We start from the raw sequence: 19,817 nt of genomic DNA on the forward strand, positions 1-19,817 counted from the left end.
ATTCTAGATCCTACTACCTCATTTGTCAACAAATGTTTAAATCACATGCAGGATGTGCCATTTATAATTATGTGTCTTTCTTTAAAAGCAGAGAGCACAAAAAAAAAAAAATAAATAAAATAAAATAAAAGCAGAGAGCACTTGTCAACTATACTCACATTTAAAAAAAATTTTTTTTAAGCCAAAAGAAAGAGCACTTGGGGATCCCTGGGTGGCTCAGCGGTTTGGCGCCTGCCTTTGGCCCAGGGTGCAATCCTGGAGTCCCGGGACCGAGTCCCATGTCGGGCTCCTGGCACGGAGCCTGCTTCTCCCTCTGCCTGTGTCTCTCCCTGACTCTCTCTCTCTCTCTCTATGTCTATCATAAATAAATAAATAAATCTTAAAAAAAAAAAGAATTCATTTAAAAAAGAAAGAGCACTTGTTCTCTTGAAAGCCACTGTATATCATTTCCCAGATGAAAACCATCTCTTTATTACGATCAGCTCCATCATTCATTAGACCAATTCCTTTTGGCCTTAAGTTAAATTAGGAACTACTTTATCCCTTGACTGAGATATTCCTCTATCTAGACCTATTTTACTCCCATATTCAGGATGCTCACAAAACACCAAGCAGGGTAAATACCAAAAATCCATACATAGGCATATTATACCAAAATTAAAGAAAACCAAAGAGAGAGAGAGAGAGAGAGAGAGAATGAAAGAGAGTCCTCAAAAAAAAAAAAAAAAGCCAGAGAAAAAGAACAACTTATGGACAAAGGCACAAGGATAAGAATTACAGCAGAATTATCATCAGAAACCATATAAATAAAACAAGGGTGGGGGACACCTGGGTGGCTTAGTGGTTGAGCATCTGCCTTTGGCTCTCAGGGTGTGATCTCAGAGTCCCACAACAGGCTCCTTGCATGGAGCTTGCTTCTCCTCCCTGTGCCTCTCCATCTCTCATGAATAAAGAAATCTTTTAAAAAATTCTTTAAAAAAGTGAAAGAGAAATAAAGACTTTCTCAAATGAACAAAAACTGAAGGAATTCCATCATCAGTAGACCTACCTTGCAAAAAATGTTACAAGTTCTTCAGGCAGAAGAAAAATGATATAGGTCAGAAACTTGGACCTACATAAAGAAAAGCAGCACATCAGAGAAGGGATAATGAAAATAAAAGAAAATCTTCTGGTTCTTTCATTCTTAATTTATCTAAAAGATAATATTTATGGGGTGGTTTGGGGGGACTCAGTCAGTTAAGTGTCTGCCTTTAGCTCAGGTCATGATCCCAGGATCCTAGGACTGAGCCCTGCATCAGGCTCCCTGAATATGGAAATTATAAGCTAAAATTTATCTAAGAGGAATGGCATGAATATACATACATTAAGCATATTTGCTCATATTAAAAAATGGATTATAACCCCCCAAATACTAAAAATTTTTTAAAAGTTACTAGTAAGAGTAAAGAGAAACAAGATGGTAGAGGCACACATAGAATATAAACAAGACTCCTCTGCCTTTTCTGACCACAATACTATGAAACTAGAAGTCGACTACAAGAAAAAATTCTGGAAAGACCAAAAATACATAGAGGTTAAATAAACAACATGCTACTAAACAATGAATGGGTCAACCAGGAAACCAAAGAATAAATTAAAAAAAACACAAGGAAACAAATGGAAATGAAAACATGACAGTTCGAAACCTCTGGGATGCAGCAAAAACAATCCTAAGAGGGAAGTATATAGCAATACAGGCCTACCTTAAGAGGCAAGAAAAATCTCAACCAACCAACCTAACCTTATACCTAAAGGAGCTAGAAAAAGAACAACACGAAGCTTAAAAGCAGTAGAAAGAAGGAAATACTAAAGAGTAGAGCAAAAATAAGTGACACAGAAACTAAAAAAAACAATAGAACAGATCAATGAAACCAGGAGCTATTTCTTTGAAAAAAATTAAAAAATTGATACTCCTCTAGCCAGACTTATTGGGGGAAAAAGAGAAACAACTTGAATAAATAAAATCACAAATAAGAGAGGAGAAATAACAACTATACAAATGAAAACATGGATAGATAGATGAGCAAATAAAATATTCAAAAATTAAGTCAAAGTAAACTGGGTATGTCTAAATTTTTAAAATTGGAAATAGCAATATGAACTCATGAAGTCCATTCTGTTAAGAATAGATTTCTTGCTACAAAATTAATGAACACTGAAAACATGCCAAGTAAAGGAAGCCAGTCACAAAAGACGACATATTCTATGATTTCATTTATATGAAATGTCTGGAATGGGCAAGTTTGTAGAGACAGAAAGTTGATTAGTGGTTGATTAAATTGGGATGAGGGAGGGGAATAGAAGATTGACTGTGGATGGGTATTTCTTTTAGTAGGGACAAAAATGCTCTAAAATTGTATTATGGTAATGGGTATATTTGTGAATATTTTTTTAAACATTGAATTGTACAACTTAAATGAATAAAATATAACAAACTGTTAATAAATAAAGAGGGGGTGCCTGGGTGATTCAGTTGGTTGCGTGTCCAACTCTTGCTTTCAGCTCAGGTCATGATCTCAGGGTGGTGGAATCAAGCTCCAAGTCAGGCTCTGTGCTCAGCAGAGTCTGCTTGTCCTTCTCCCTCTGTTCCTCCCCCACCCTCTCTAAAGTAAATAAATAAAATCTTGAAAAAAATCCTTAAAAACGAATAAAAAGAACATATTTCCTAGCTTGGTCCACCAAGAAAAAAAAAAAGTCTAGAAACAATGACCATGTCAGTAACAATAAGCACTATAACTGTGGTCTCAAAATATCATTTCCCAATAAAAGGAATTAGGGCACCATAAAGAAATGCTTGATTCCATGCCTAGGGGCAGGAAATGTTCAAAATGATCTTGGGCCAATACCAAAAATGTAGGACGCTCTCAAAGACTTCTAGAGATGTGTTAAAAAGACTTAGAAGGCATCTCAAAGAGGTAACTAAAGATGGGAAAATTTGAGCTTCGCAAAGTAAATAACCACAATGGTTTGAATCATACCAAATATGTTAAAATCTATGCGTATAACAGTAAAATAATAACTCACTGGGAAATGCTAAAGTACCAATTCAATAGCCTGAAAACCTATGAAGGAAAAGAATTAATTTATTCTGCCTTTCCTGTAAAAACTTTCCTCAAGGTAACCAAAGAGTTAATGACAGAAATTTTTTCTTTGGAAAAATATTCCAGTTGGTAAATGAAGAAGGAATGTAGAACTCAAATACCATCATTTTGTAACCTCTACTGAGATACAGCTGATAATCTTCTATGTTTTCTTAAACTGGTATGATGGTAAAAAGAGGGATTTTTCTATTTTGAAAACATTTGGCAACTAAAGGGAAAAATATCCTCCGATCTTTCCACCTTACTTCCTCTAGTATTTCAACCCAACAATTCTTCAACCCTATCAGGAACTTCCATTCCTTCATTCTACCAATTTTCCACTGTCACTCACCTCTTTCTTATCCTGACTTTTCTACTTACTGGCCTAAAATTCACAATCAATATAATTAATTCCTGCCAACTTAGATACCTTTGCCTCTCACATTATTCTTAATTAGTTCATGAAACCAACACTCTGGTTAAATTTAACTCCATCTTCCCCTCCATTTCCCTCCTTCTTCCATTTTTTAAAAATTTTTATTTATTTATGATAGTCACACACACAGAGAGAGAGAGAGAGAGGCAGAGACATAGGCAGAGGGAGAAGCAGGCTCCATGCACCGGGAGCTCGACGTGGGATTCGATCGCAGGTCTCCAGGATTGCGCCCCGGGCCAAAGGCAGGCGCTAAACCGCTGCGCCACCCAGGGATCCCCTTCCATTTTTTTTTTTTTTTTTAAAGATTTTATTCATTTCACGGGAGACACAGAGAGGGCCAGAGACACAGGCAGAGGGAGAACAGGCCCCATGCAGGGAGCCCGATGTGGGACTCAATCCCAGGACTCCAGGACCATGCCCTTGGCCAAAGGCAGGCACTAAACTGCTGAGCCACCTAGGGATCCCCTCTCTTTCATTTAAAGAAAAACTTGAAAAGTTGTCTATACTTGATATCTCCAATTTTTTTCCTTCATTTCTCTCTTTAGCCCATATTCCACTGAAACTGCTCTTCAGGGTCACCAATGACTTTCACGTTGCAAGTCACCATTTCTTTCTCAGTCCTCATTTTGTTTGGCCTATCAGCAGCACTGACACAGTTCTTATTAACACACATTTTTCCTTTGGTTTCCAGAATATCAAACTCACCTAGCTTCCCTCCCGCCATTCTAGTTAGTCCCTGTCAGTTCTTTTTGCTGGTTCCTCATTTCCCAGACTTTGTTGGAGTGACCCAGAGATTAAGTCCTTTACCTCTACCTTTTTCTATTTACCCTACCCTCTAACTGATTTCCTTCAGTCCATTTGCTTTAAATATCATCTATATACTGATAATTCTCAAATTTATGTCTTCAGCCTAGATCTTAGATCCTTCTTTTGAACTTCAGACCCATATATCCCACTGCCAACTTAATTATCTTCACTTGAATGTCTAATGGGCATCTCATGCTTCATATACTATATTCCAAACTGAAATCTCACCATCTCCCTATCCCCCAAGTGAGTTTTTCCTACTTTCTTTCCTTTCTCAGTTAACAGTAACTTCATTCTTCAAGTTGCTCAGATTAAAAAATACTGCATCATCTTGTCACACATGTCTACTCCACATCAGTCTGTCAGCAAACTATACTAGTTTTATCTTTAAATTATATCTAACACATGATGACTTCTCACTATTTTTACTACTCTGGTCCAGGTCACTGACATCTTTTCCCTAGATTACTGTAATGGTTTCCTAATTGGTCTCTCTGCTTCTGCCTTTGACCCTTATTCCATCTTTTCTCCTCCTGTAGTTCTCTTATCAGAGCAGCCAAAGTGATCCTCTTACACTGTAAGCAGGTAATATCACTCCCATGATCAAAACTCTCCAACAGCTTCCCACCTCTTTCATAGTGAAAACCAAAATTATAATATGGCTCATAAGATCCAACCTGATCTGCCCTCTTTTCCTCCACCTACCTTCTCTCATTTCTCACTAGTCTTCTTCTCATTTGCTCTATTTCGGCCACACCAGCCTCTTTGCTATAACAGGAATATTCCCACTTCAGGGCTTTTGTAACTGTTGTTCACACTGCCTGGAATAACTTTTCCTCAATTATATGCATAACTAGCTCCTTTACCTCCTCCAAATCTTTATTATTATCTTTTCAGGATGCCTTCTCTGGTTACCGTATCTAAAATTCTAATTTCCTTCTCTAATTCTACATGTCCTTCTGTTTTATTTTTTCTCTTAATATTTTCACTACTGAATATATGTTATATCTAACTTACTCACCTCATTTATTATCTCATCCACGACAATATAAGTACCATGACAGCAGTTTCTCCTGTTTCAACACTATATCCGAAACATCTAGAGTTGTTCCTATCACACAGACAGCATTCAACAAGTGATGTGTTGATAAATGAATACCTGAAGAATCTAGAAAATAAATGTGAAAATGGAATCCCGCTTTAGAAAAATATTTTAGAAAATACATAGTTCACACACAACATATATTTTTTAAATGCATGACCAGTAGTAACCAAACAACTGCAAATTAAAGAAATTTTACATCTATGAAGTTACAAAGATTACAGATAGTAGATAACCATTGTTATCAATGGTGTATGAAAACAGGCAACCTTATACTATGCCGATAATACTGTAAATTATTGGAACCTTACAGGAGAATAATTGGATAAACTTAGGGAGTCTTTAATAAGCACACATTTTGACCTATCCACCTTTAGGAGCTTGCCGCCCCCCCCCCCAAAATTAGGAAAGTGCCCTATAACACGACACCTAGTTGCTGATAAACACACTGCTTATAATGGCAAGAAGTTGGAAAAAACAAATTACCCATCAACGGGGGTAAATATATGCAAATATATATAGCATGAAAAACTTTAAAATGATGATATAAATCTACAGTTGTTTAAATAGAAAAATGTTGTGTATTGTTAAATGACAAAGGTAGGTGACATAACTGTATTTTTGGTATAATACCAATGTCCAAGCCATCATGCACCTATGTATTCATATATGAATGCATGCGTATGTATTCACAGGAAGGTGAAAAGATGGGAAGTAAATTTTGATAGTTGCTGGCAAAATTATGAACGATTTTTGTTTTCTTTGAGCTTCTCCGTATTTTGCGATTTGGGGTGGGTAGTCGGGAGGGGCAAGGAGCATGAAGTTAGTATGCACACAAAACAACGTGGCCAATTACACAAAAATAAAATTCAAGATAAATAAATAAATACTAAAGTATTGGGGCTACTGTATCTCTCATTAAAACCTATTTCCAATCACCACAAAGCAAAGAAACGAAGCCCTCGTACAAACAGTCGCACAAATCTACACACACACAACCGTGCTCTACCTTCTATCCACGGAGTTTCTCATTCACTCGCGATCCCACATCACGCACGTTCGCATCCACGCTCCTCCCGAGACATAAAAGGAAAAGGATTGTGCACATCCACACAATCGGCTTGCACACACGTTCTCACGGCCACACTCAGTCACAGACACACGTCCGGCACACAGTCCCATCGCGCCACACGCACAGTCCTCCACGCGCCGCTCCCCCGGCCTCAGGGAAGCTCCGGCACCGCCACAGCCCTGCGGGCATCCTCCCCCAACAACACAGGCACCGGGTCCGCAGGCCCCTACTCGCGAGCAGCACAAAGGGTCCCGGACTCAGAGCTCGCGGCCTCCCGAAGACTCACCCGCGAGCCCGCGGACACAGGCCCAGTTCCACACCTCCACGCCGCCCAAGTGGCGCAGCGGGTGCCGGCCGGGTCTGAGGAACCTCTAAGGTCAGCGCCGGCAGCGGCTGAGGGCAGCACGAGCCTCGGTCCGTTAGACGCCGCACAACACTTCCCAGAGGCCCCCGCGGCTGGCGGGGGCGGGTCGGCTTTCCTGCCGGCGAGTAGCGGGAATCATCCACCGCTGCGAGCAAGGGCTCCCAGGGCTGCCGAGGAGGTTCAGCTGAGTCCTGCTGGAGCTGCTTCAGGTGAGCCCGGCACTCCCCTCGGAAACCAGGAGCACAACTTGGTGCTGAGAAGAATCTGAAAAGGTTCGCAACTTTTCGGCTACAGACTACATTTCCCAGAGGCCTTCACGGCCGAGTCTATTTTTCTGCAAAAAGAATCTTCCTCGGTATGGGTTGGTTGGGTCTCCCGGGGTTATGGTACATGATCCGTGAAGGAAGCACTGCTGAGTCGGTTTAGTTCCGTCTGGTCCGAGGCCCACCCGGATTTCAGGGTGAAAGTGGGGAAAAAAAATCAGGGGTCCGGGGGCGGCAGGACCGGCCCGGCTAGCTTGAGCCTCAGGCTCCTGGCGGCAGTCAGAAAAGAGGAGTGGCGTTGTGTGACCGTGTGTGGGAGATACCGGCCGTGGAACTTGGGGTAGGGTGTCTATGGAGTCGGGAGACTCTGAGGTCCAGGGACTTTGGGGGTCGTGCGAGTTCACGACCCCTTGTGTGAGACTAGGGTCACGTTGTATGTTCTATGTGACCCTTTGATTCCGACCCTGCAAGTTTTTTCAGAGACAGTGTGCTTGTGTTAATTCTTTGTGTGTTTCTGATTTTCTGACTGGCCTCTGTTACAATACTGAAACGTAACGGTGACGCCAATAAACCACAGTCACCAAGACATGAAATGGGAGGAATTTGGGAGGTTTGTGAATCCATATGACCCATGCTTTTTAATTCTGCGTTACTTCACAATGGGTGTGTGTCATATGGACAAAGGTGATACTCGTAATATAGAAGAGTATTGTAAAAGAGGGCAAAGACAGTTGAGCCATCAAATGCAAGGTCATGTCTGGAATCCTAAGCAGCCACGACATCGGGAGTGAAAAGTGTACGGGAGAAAATAGAGAAATAACCAGGAGCAAAAACCTAAAAATCTAGCAAACCAGACTATGTCACTTCTGCCCTAAAGATCTCATTCTTTTTTTTTCCAGCATTTCATTGGGTTTGGCTCCGACTTCAGAAGAATTAATCAACAATGACAGTTGAATTCTCTGCCATAATTTTGCAGTAGAGACAAAAATGGAGAAAATGTCTGTGAAAACACTAGCCCAATGCTTTTCTGCTATGGTATGTTGACAAAGAACAAAATGCTGAAAACTAGGGCACCCCTGGTGGCTCAGCGGTTTAGCGCCGCCTTCGGCCCAGGGCCTGATCCTGGAGACTTGGGATCGAGTCCTGCGTTGGGTTCCCTGCGTGGAGCCTGCTTCTCCGCCTCTCTCTCTCTCTCTCTCTCTCTCTCTCTCTCTCGCTATCTCTCATGAATAAATAAAATACTTTTTTTAAAATGCTGCAGACTACAGCATGCTAAATATTAGGAACTTGTGGTTTTTGAAGGTGTCAGAGAGGCTTCTGACTCATAACCTTACCATGAAACTATGTGAAGGCCACATGACTAGGTTACGACTAGGATCCAGTAGAAGAGAGTCTACTTTTCACTAGATGATAATGGGCACTATTTCAGAGTAGTGTGAATCTATGTTTGGGAAAGGACAAGGGATTCCCAAACACTACATAAGAAAGAACCTATCCTCCAAATAAAATTTTTTAAAATTTCTTTATCGTTTGTTTGTTTTTAAGGATTTATCTATTTATTCATTCAGAGAGAGCGAAGAGAGAGGCAGAGACACAGGCAGAGGGAGAAGCAGGCTCCATGCAGGAAGCCCGATGTGGGACTCGATCCTGGGTCTCCAGGATCACACCCCGGGCTGCAGGCGGCGCTAAACCGCTGTGCCACCGGGGCTGCCCCAAATAAATTTTTTTTAAAGATTCATTCATTCATTCATTCATTCTTGAGACACACAGAGAGGCCGGCAGACACAGGCAGAGGGAGAAGCAGGCTCTGTGTGGGGAACCGACTGCTGGACTCAATCCCAGGACCCCTGGATGAGCCCTGAGCCAAAGGCAGACGCTCAACCACTGAGCCACCCAGGCATCCCTCCTCCAAATAAGTTTTGTTTGTCTTTTGTCTCTACCAATAGTAATTTTTTTTCTGTCTACTGTAAGAATTACTTTTGTTTATCATTTTGTTAAGAGATGATAAAAGAACAGAGTTGGTTGTTCTATGTACAGCTTCCTGATTTTTTTATACTTGTAAATTTGTCTATTTCTCCTTGTATTTTCTGTGAAGTTTGTTTTACATATTTTGAAATTCTCCTATTGGATGATACATATATCTTAAGTTGTGATAACTTTCTGTTGGATTAATCCAAGAAGCTATTATGGAATTTACTCTTTATTTATAATTGCTTTTTTGTCTTAGTCTATTCTGATATTACTATAGTTTCACCATCCTTCTTTTGGTTAGTGCATGGTTTATCTCTTTCCACCTGTTTGTTTTTAACCTGTTTTATTTTTAAAGTGTGTCTGTTATTAAACAGCATTATTTTAAATATAAATAATGACAATCTTACTCTTTATTTTGACATATTTAGTAAACTTATATTTAATGTAGTTGGGTTTTGGTCTGCCACTTTAGAATTTTTTTGGCCTAGCTTTTTTTTAATTTGATATAATTCTAGATATGCATGCAGTTGTAAGAAATAATTCAAGAGATCCTGGTGCCCTTTACCCACTTTCTCCCAACAGTAACATCTTCCAAAACTGTATATAATATCACAACCTGGATATTGACATTGATACAGTCATGATTTAGAATATTTCAGTCATCACAAAGATAATGTGTCCTTTTGTAGCCACACCCACTTCCTTTTTCCTCACAGCCCCTTCTTTAAGGCCAGGTAACCCTAATCTGTTCTCCCATCTCCATAATTTTACCTTTCAAGAATATTTGATAAATGGAATGATAAAATATGTAAGTTAGGCATTGGTTTTTCATGCAGCTTAGTTCCCTGGAGATTCATATATGTTATTACATGTGTAAGTAATTCATTACTTTTTATTGCTGAATAGTATTCCATGTAGATGTACTATGTTTAGTCAGTCACTCATTGAAGGACATGAGATGTTTCCAACTTTTGGCCATTATAACTAAGCTGCTGTATACATTCATGTATAGTTTTGTATGTGAACATAAATTTTCATTTCTTTTAGGTAAACACCTAGGAAAGGTTTTAGAAGGAATTTGTCAATTTATACCAAAAACAGAAATGAAAAAAAAGAAACCTATCTGGAATTTTGATTGAGATTGTGTTGAAAATACAGATAAAAAAAAAAAAAGAAAATACAGATGAATTTGGGAAGAACTGACATCTCAGAATGGTGAATCTTGTAACCCATGAACACAATATATACCCATTTATTTAGTTCTTCTTTCTTTTTTCTCAGTAATATTTTATAGTTTTTGACAGAAAGGTAATGAAATCTTTTGTTAGATTTACCCCTAAGTATTTCAGAGTTTTTGATGCTGTTTTAAAGTACATTATAAAAATTTCAATTTTCAGTTGTTCCTTGCCAGTTATAGAAATACAGTTGATTTTTGTACATTGATCTTGTAGTCTGTAACTTTGCTAAAGCCGCTTAGTGTGTCTACTAGAATTTTGGACGTTCCATTGGATTTCCTACAGAGATGATCATGTCACTTGTGAAAAAAAGACATTGGTAGCTATTCCTAGCTGCTAAGAATAGTGATACCCATTTCTTTTCCAATCTGCAGGTACCACCCACAAAATTATGGTTGGGATGTTGAGATTGATGATAGCACACACACACATACACCAAGAGGGTATGAAAAGTTTTATCACTCACATAATGAAGCTTCCTAGGAAAAGCAGGGCAGGCTTCCCAGGAAAGTCTGTAATTGGTTTGGAAAAGCAAGGAAAGGAAATTGGCAGGAAGATTTTATGGTGGAAGCTTGTGTGGTTTAAATCTGCAAGTGTCATAGGAGGGAAAACCTGAGCTTGTGGGGCACAAGAGAAAAGAGGAGTGAGGCTTAAAAGCCAGGAGGGGGCAGCCGGTGTGGCTCAGCGGTTTAGCACCGCCTTTAACCCAGGGTGTGGTCCTGGAGAGCCAAGATTGAGTGAGGTTTCACCACTCCTGGTGCTGCTTGTGTGCTCTTGTGGTGCACACCTGGTGAAGCAGCAGCTGAGGAGGCTCCAGACCTCACTGCAGCTGGCAAACAGCCCACGGAAGGAGTCAAGACTGAGAACAATGATCCTATTCATTTGGAGGTGGCAGAACAGGATGGTCCTGTGGTGCAGATTTGAGATTAAGAGGGCATACAATACTTAGTAATCTAACAAAAGCCTGTTGTGAACAATAGAATTTGTTAATGAGGTGAATTAGATTCTGATTTGACAGGCAGCCAATGAAACACTCATCTGTACAGCTGAAAATGGGGGATTAAGATACAGTTGATGTGTTCAAGCCACAGACAGGAGGTACCTACTAAAAAGGGATCTGCTACATTACTCCAGAACTCTGCTCCTCCAGACAAAGAAGACCTTCTCAATTAGAAAAATGCAATTTGGTTCCACCCCACCACATCTTAACTATCACGGTATGGTTTTCTGTAGTCTTTCCTTTTCCTCTTCCCCATTCTTTTACCGTGCATAAAGTAACTGGTGTATGTGCATGAGCATACTGCTTAAAAAAAAAAAAAAAAACCTAAATGACTGGTGGTATGTTTTAATTAACATCAAATGGAGTTGGAATGGGGAAAAATACTGGTTCTGTGAAAACACCCTCTTTCCGTTAGTGGTATACTCATTCAGCTTTTATCTTTATATTCTCTAAGTTATTTTGCTCTGTTTAACAAAAACAAAAATCCTTGTGTACCGTGTTTGGATAATTTTATTGTCTTTCATTTATCATTGTTAAACCAACAATTTTACAACTTCCTTATACATAGCTGTTACATGTAAGGCAATCTGTCTTTAAGTTAGGGTAAATTACTCTAAAAGAAATGAATCCTAGATAGTTTTCTCCCATATCAAGTGTCTTGTTTAAATTCGTAAGTTTTTTTTTTTTAGAGCTATGAGCAAACATCAAAAAAATGGAATTAGACTCATTACATTGTCAAATATGTATGCTGTTTATTTTCTTTTCACGATTTCACTGGCAAAAACTTTTAATACAACATTGTATCTGATCTTAGAGGGAAAATATTCAATTGTTTTGTTAGGTGAAATGGTAGCTGAAAATGAAGGCTAGATGGCCTTCATTTAGGAAGGTTACTTCATATTCTCATAAGTGTATTTATTCGAGAATGGATGCTGATTTTTGTCAAATGCTTTTTCTGCATCTATTGAGATGATAATATTGATTTTTTCTTTTAGTTCATTAATATGCTGAATTACACTGGGAATCAAATCTTTTTTTTTTTTTAAGATTTTATTTATTTATTCATGAGAGATACAGAGAGAGAGAGAGAGAGAGGCAGAGACACAGGCAGAGGGAGAAGCAGGCTCCATGCAGGGAGCCCAACGTGGGACTCCAGGATAATGCCCTGGGCCAAAGGCAGCGCCACACCGCTGGGCCACCCAGGCTGCCTTGGGCTTCAAATCTTAAACCAATCTTAGCTTCCTGGGATAGACACCACCTGGCCATTGTGCATTATCATTCTAACAAATCGTTGGATTCAGTTTGCTAAAGTTTTATTAACAAGTTCATGAGGAATGTTGGTCTGTAGTTTTTTGGGGGTAATATTTTGGCTAGATAACTCCTAGAGTGGGAAGATTTTCCCTCTTTTTTAGTATCCTGAAGGAGTATACATAGAATTATCATTTTTTCCTTAAATGCTTAAGAGAATTTTAAATGTTTACTAGAAATTAAAATGAAATAGAAATGTGTAATAGAATTTTTCAGTGAAGCTACCTGGGACTGGTATTTCTTTCTTTTTTCTTTTTTTTTTTTATAGGAAGGTTTTTAATTACAAATACAATTTATTTAAATAGAAGGCTATTCAGGTTAACCCCCTGCTCCTGCATATGCTCTCTCTCTCAAATGAATAAATCTTAAAAAAAAAAAAAAAAAAAAAAAAGAATGTAGGAAACTTACTGTAGTTTATTTCCATTTACTTCTCCTGGCCTTTGTGCTATTGTTATCATAAGATTTGCATATATATCCAAAGCTACATTGTTTTGTTTAAACAGTAATTTAGGGATCCCTGGGTGGCGCAGCAGTTTAGCGCCTGCCTTTGGCCCAAGGCGCGATCCTGGAGACCAAGGATCGAATCCCACGTCGGGCTCCCGGTGCATGGAGCCTGCTTCTCCCTCTGCCTATGTCTCTGCCTCTCTCTCTCTCTCTGTGTGGCTATCATAAATAAAAAAAATTAAAAATAAACAGTAATTTATCCTTTAGTGAGATTTACTTAATAAAAAGTTCTTACATATTTACCCTGTAGTTACCATGTCTGATGCTCTTTATTCCCTTGTGTAGGTCCAGACTTCTATTTGTTATTCAATTATACATATATTTAGCCTCTGGAGGTTGCCTTTCTGCTCAGTAGTATTCTATTCGCGATTTTTAAAAGTTTATTTTGTCTGTGTATATCCCAGCACCCTGAAGAGCATCTGGCACACAGTAGGTTCTTTCTAATCAGATATCACAAGCCATCCACATGCATTAGACTAGTCCTCAGAATCTGTCACACACACTATCCTATTACACTCCTACTCCACTCTTACCAGTGTCTTTTCTATTGTAACACATTTTCACAGGTAACATCACAAATGTCACACAATAACATTCTTACACATGGTCAAAGAAAACCAGCATGCCCACCCTAACACCCAGAGTTTTACAGAGAAACAATGACAGAATCATGCACCAACTCACAAAATTAAAGTCAGGGGACAGAACTTGTGGGGAGACAATAAATAAAACTTAAGGGCAGCCCTGGTGGCGCAGCGGTTTGGCGCCGCCTGCAGCCCGGGGTGTGGTCCTGGAGACCTGGAATGGAGTCCCACGTCCGGCTCCCTGCGTGGAGCCTGCTTCTCCCTCTGCCTGTGTCTCTGCCTCTCTCTCTGTGTGTCTCTTTGAATAAGTAAATAAAATCTTTAAGAAAAGAAAACTTAAAATATAAACACTGTTGTTCTAAGGGAGTATAGATCAGATGAAGGCGGTCAGAGAGGTGTGATAGAAGGCCTTTTTGGAGATGTGACATTTGTATCTGAAAGGACAGGATAAAGGAACTTTGCAGATACCCAGCAGAAGAGCTATTTTAGGAAGGGGGCACACATTCACAGCCACAATCACCAAATCAGAAATACAAGAACCGTATGCAAAGGGTGACATTCTACGCTGACTCCTCCTCTCGGCTCTTCAAGGTAACTCACTCCCCAAGCAAAAAAACGCTCCAGGGAAGGCGGGACTGGGTGGAAGTATAATGCACCTGCGCACTCTCCTCTCTGTTCCACACTTTTTCGGGTACCCCAGCTCAATTGTAGGAGCTCGCCTCTCGCCCCGTTTGTGTGGACGCACAAACACGAACCGCTCCCCCTGCGGCTACTCGGTGCCCTAAATTCTCTGCCCCGTTACAAAGGGAGGTGGACCAAGCACTTGTGCCCGAGCACTTCAATCTCAATCCGTCTAGTTGACGCTCGACCTCGTTTCTCTGGCGGACCCTGTCTCGGAGGTGAGATTGGGGCTTCCTCTGTAAGGCGGGCGTGGGAGGACCTTGGGCGGAGGGGGCGGTGTTACGAGCCCCCAGCGGAGTCGCGCCAGTGCAGTCGGACTCTGCGGCGCCGCTTTTTCTGATCAGGACTACATTTCCCAGTGGCCCCCGCGAGCACTGGGCCGGCGGCCCCTTTGTGTCCTCCGGAGGCCCAGTCGCTCCTTTCCCGGCCCGCAGGGGTGGGTTCCCATTAGACTCTTAGGGCTGGAGGTGGGCCGGAGTAGATTGCCCGAGCCTTCGGGGCGGGGACGGGATCTTCCCGCAGTTCACTTCTGCAGGTAGGGAAAGGGCTGAGGAGTGGCCTGTGGGTCCCCCGGACGTCGGTTCCCGGGGCCCTCGGTTTGACTCCAGGTGCCAGACGGTGGTTGGTTGTCACAGAGTGTGAGACTGTCATCCGGGGTGCCTGTGCACGTCCTGTCTGTGACTGGGTGCGAGCGAGTCGATGGTTGGTGCTACAGTGTGAGACGGAGTGGGGGTGGGAGGGTATTGTGTCCCCGTTGTTCCAGTACCCTCGGCCTCTTTGTGACTGGGGTTGTGTGAGTGAACGTGGGTTGTGATAGCCTAGTGTTTGAGACTTGGGGCTACGGAAGAGTGTGACGGTGTGAAACTGCCCACACACCCGGGGCCGCGGGTTGTTGTGTGTGTGAGACAGTGGTTGGTACTGTAGTTTTATTTAAGAGTGAGTATGTGGGGGGACTAGTGAGACTGTGTGCCACCAATATCTTTTGAAGCAGGTGGTGCCAAGTTTCAGAACCACTAGTCTGTTGGAGAGGAGAAAGACTGTGGAGTCAAGAAGACCTTTGTTTGATCTTGGTACTGTTATTCATTGATTGTGTGTCTTTATGCAAATGATTAGATTCCTTGGAGTCCTTATCTGTAAAAATCTATTGCTAAAATAATAAATTAGGAAGTGATTTAGGCATGGGTTAAATTGTATGCAAACAAATTTCTTAGGTCTCCAGTATGCTTTCTCTCTATTGGAAGGAAGGGTGCAAGAGGAGGGAAGAGAAACTGAAAAATTATAGGCTGGTGTTTCTAGATGCTGCAAGAAAATCCTAGTTTTTCATTTCAGTCATATAAGGACACTGCCATTTCCCACGAGAAGAGCCAAGAGGAGGAAAGAATGGCTGTTGGACTTCTTAAAGCCATGTACCAGGTGAGTTGATGTCTCTATTTCTTGAAATATTTTCAAACCAAGCAGACATTAACTTTGCTTTTGCTGATACTTTTCTGGGTCGCTAATCATGTCACTTAAAACACTCCAGTAGTTGATTCCTACCTCATTCAGAATAAATGCTGAAGTCCTTGCCTTAGCCTACAAGGCCAAACATAATCTGGTCTCTGCCTATCTTTCTGAGCTCACCTAATCACTCTGTTTGTAACTCACTCACTCAGTTCTAGGCACGCTAGCTTCCTTATAGTGAGCTGAGTACATTCTTAACTCATAGCCTTGTACTTGCTCTTCCCTCTGTCTGGAATGCTGTTCCCCAAGATACAGACTAACTTCTTCATTATAATCCTTATCCAAATGTTCAGATACTCAACAAATTTTTATTGAATACCTGTTAAGAAAGAAGGCTTAGTCCTTGGTCCTCTTCTCTATCTATACTCCCTCGTTTGGTCATCTCATTCTTTCTCCTGACTTTAAATGCCATCTGTGTGCCAGCAACCACTAAATTATATATAGTCCCAGCCTCTCTCCTGAAATTCAAACTTGTACATCCAATTCTCTGCTTAGCATCTTCATTCGGCTGTATAATGATACCTCAAACTCAAACATCTCAAACTTAGTGAAACAAGCCATTGGAAGTTTAGGAGCATAGAAATGACATTATCTAATTCTCATTTAATAGAATCACTCTGGCTGCTATTGAGAATAAACTGAATGGGACAAGGATAGAAACAGGGAAACCAATTAGGAAACTTACATATTTCCCTGTCTCAGATGCTCAAGCTAAAAGTCTTCCATCATGAAGTTCTATTTGTTCTACATTCAAAGTATATTCAGAAGTTGACCACTTTTACTACCAACACAGCAGCCATTCTGGTCCAGACTGTCATCTCTCACCTACATTATTGCTATACTTTCCTAACTTTTCGGTCTACTTGCATCCTACCTCTCTTTTAGTCTATTCTCAACAGAGCAGTCAAGTGATTCTGTTACACATGTCATATTATATGATTCTTCATAGCAGGAATATAAATAATAGAAAGTATAGACAACTGTTTCAAATAATTTAGCTATAAGGGAATAAGAGAAAGGGTGGTGACTGAAGGATAAACTGTGGTCAACAAGGTTTTTTAAAGATGGATGATCTAACAGTTCCATACATTACTCAGTGTTCATCAAGAGATGTGCATTCCTAATCCCCTTCACCTGTTTCATCTATCTGCCCCCCATGTCCCCTCTGGGAACCATCTGTTTGTTCTCTACAGTTAAGAGTCTGTTTTTTGGTTTATCTCTCTTTCCCCCACCCTTTGTTCAATTGCTTTGTTTCTTAAATTCCACATATGAATGAAATCACATGGTATTTGTTTTTCTCTGACTGGCTTATTTTGCTTAGCATAATACCCTCTAGTTTCATCCACGTTGTTGCAAATGGCAAGATTTCACTCTTTTTGATGACTAATATGCCATTGTATGTGTGTGTGTGTGTATATATATATATATATATAGAGAGAGAGAGAGAGGTGTCAGATATTTTAAGAGACCATTTGTTAGAAGTCAAATATTTTAAAGTAATAATTTAAGCTCATTATCTTGACATTGGCATTATTTTCATTAACTTTCATTAAAAGAATCATTGAAAAAATGTGTGCCGTGCCATATGTTAAAAATATTTATACATTTATTATATATATTTACATAAGGTAAGGAAAACATTTTTGGAAGCATATATGGCATATGAACCAAACTCTTAACAGGAACATTTCTGCAACATATAAGGGATATTATTGGTAGGACAGAGTTGAAACTCAAAAACTACATCATATAATTAAATAAGAAAAATTTACTGAGTGTTGTAAAACACTTTAATAATTTTTATTCTGTAGACAGTTTAACTATGACAAAATTGTATCAAGTGCCCAGTAAATGTTTTCTTGCCTTGACAGATTCACCTCTTCTAATTTTGTAAAAAAATTTACACACACATATATATGTGTGTGTGTGTGTGTGTATATATATACATACACACACACAAACATGTATGTTAGTTTTCATCAGCATGTGGTCACATTATAGAAATCTAGAACCCAGCTGAATCACAGATAGCTCCAAGTTTTTAAGAACTTTGCCTAGCCCCTATAGGCAGAAACAATATTCTAAGCAGAACACCCATTTCTTTACACAAAACTTTAAGTATTTTGGATTAAAGTTTTAATAGAATTGATGATTTTCTCTCTTTGGTCTAGCGCAATTTTCAGAGATATAGCAAGCACTGTCTGGTCTCATTTTTCTTTAAGGATTTATTTGAGAGAGCGCATGCGAGTATGTGAATACAGGGAGAGGAGCAAAGGGAAAAGGAGAGAGACTCCCAAGCAGAGCCTGACTTGGGGCCCTGTCTCAGGACCCTGAAATCACAACCTGAGTATAAACCAATAGTGGGACACTTAATTGTGCCACTCAAGCACCCCAGCAGCTTCTGGTCTCATTTTTGATCCTCTCATAGTTTCTTGAACTTGTCAAACCATTCATTCATTAATTCAGTTTCTTCAGCAAATACCTGAATGCCTCATGTGTGCCACATACTATGTGCCACATAGTTCTATAACTAGGGATGTAGCAGTGAGCAAATCAAAAACATACTCTGCCCTCATGAACTTCACAGTTTAGTGAAGGTTGGGAGCAGATGATAATAAAATAATTAAGTGCCATGGAGAAAAATAAAGGAGGGTTAGGGAAATAGGGAACAGAGGAAGAGCTTGCTATTTTTATACAGAATAATCTGACAAGTGTAAAAGGCTTGAGGGGGAACATACTTGACATATTTGATTTGAGGATGTAATATCAGGGAAAGCCCAGTATGCCTGGGGTATAACAAGGTGAATATGTTAAGAGATGAAATTATTTCATTCACTTATTTATTTCATTTCAGGAGTTGGTGACCTTCAGAGATGTGGCTGTAGACTTCTCCCAAGAGGAGTGGGATTGTCTAAATTCTTCTCAAAGGCATCTGTACAGTAATGTGATGTTGGAGAATTATAGAATCTTGGTGTCCTTAGGTAAGAATATCTTGAGTCCTCGCAAAATTGAGCTCCTATTCATAAAGACCTCTTGCTACCACTGTTGTGAATCTTTGGATAGCGTCTTCAGTGCGTGGCCAAATGTCTTTTGCTGTGCAAAGTAATGGTTTAATATTTGTGGAGTTGCTGGGCAACAGATCTATTACTAATCTGTGTTGCAAGCTTTAGCTTTCCTATATTTTGAATATACATCCTTTACACATTTATCTCTGGCTTACTGTAAATTCCCTCTTCCTTGTTGATCAAAGGATTATGAGTTCTGGGATATCCACAGCATGACCAAATTGTTTCTTTTCATACATGCAGGACTCTGCTTTTCTAAGCCAAGTGTGATATTATTGTTGGAACAAGGGAAAGAGCCCTGGATGGTGAAGAGAGAGCTGGCAAAAGGCTTGTGCTCAGGTGAGTGAAGAGGAAATAGGCAGGCAAAAACCTCTGGAGGTGAAGGCTCAGCTTGTCCCAGAGGTATCACCTCCTTACTCTTCTTTGTTGGCATGTTCTAGGTCTTATTAGAAATGTCGGGTCTTTTACAGTGTTCCCCCAAATTTGTTATTCTTCACTGTGTCTCCCTTAATACTTTGCTTCCTCCTTTCTAAGAACTCATTTATCTATTCTCTGAGTCGCATTCCTTCCCACGTTCATAAGTTTCTTCTAGTCTTTAAAAAATCTTTTCCTGATCTGATAAACTTTTGAGCTGTACAGACAGCTACAACTAAAGTGTCAGGTTCAAGTCTTGACTCTTACATGCAGTAAAATTTGGGGCAAATTACTTAACTTCTCTGTACTTTTATTGTCTGTAAAATGGGATATACTTTTAAAGTGCTTTAACAGTTCCTTTTTCATATTGTGAACTCAGACTGTTAGTTACT

At 40.0% G+C, this 19,817-nt stretch overlaps 2 protein-coding genes across 26 annotated transcripts in view; one reads left to right on the top strand and one right to left on the bottom strand.

Annotated features, from left to right (window-relative positions):
- Window positions 1-7,346, bottom strand: part of ZNF569 (zinc finger protein 569) — a 51,778-nt gene extending 44,432 nt beyond the window's left edge. Inside the window, exons 1-3 of one of the 3 annotated variants that reach the window (XM_072834118.1) lie at window positions 6,823-7,345; window positions 5,384-5,530; window positions 1,049-1,111 (exon numbers count right to left, since the gene is read on the bottom strand). In XM_072834118.1, coding sequence (XP_072690219.1) covers window positions 1,049-1,111; window positions 5,384-5,388 — 68 coding nt within the window. In that variant the 5' untranslated portion in view covers window positions 5,389-5,530; window positions 6,823-7,345. Of the gene's footprint in view, window positions 1-1,048; window positions 1,112-5,383; window positions 5,531-6,822 lie in introns of all 3 variants that reach the window. The other 2 variants (XM_072834277.1, XM_072834202.1) reach the window with 2 other exon arrangements.
- Window positions 1-19,817, top strand: part of ZNF570 (zinc finger protein 570) — a 131,602-nt gene that overhangs the window by 91,991 nt on the left and 19,794 nt on the right. For 3 of the 23 annotated variants that reach the window (XM_072841411.1, XM_072841600.1, XM_072841818.1), the window contains exons 3-6: window positions 8,063-8,198; window positions 15,776-15,859; window positions 18,801-18,927; window positions 19,255-19,350. In XM_072841411.1, coding sequence (XP_072697512.1) covers window positions 8,151-8,198; window positions 15,776-15,859; window positions 18,801-18,927; window positions 19,255-19,350 — 355 coding nt within the window. In that variant the 5' untranslated portion in view covers window positions 8,063-8,150. The other 20 variants (XM_072841486.1, XM_072841347.1, XM_072841659.1 and 17 more) reach the window with 20 other exon arrangements.

The sequence above is a fragment of the Canis lupus genome, chromosome 1, assembly GCF_048164855.1.
Source record: "Canis lupus baileyi chromosome 1, mCanLup2.hap1, whole genome shotgun sequence".
NCBI classification, from domain to species: Eukaryota; Metazoa; Chordata; class Mammalia; order Carnivora; family Canidae; genus Canis; species Canis lupus.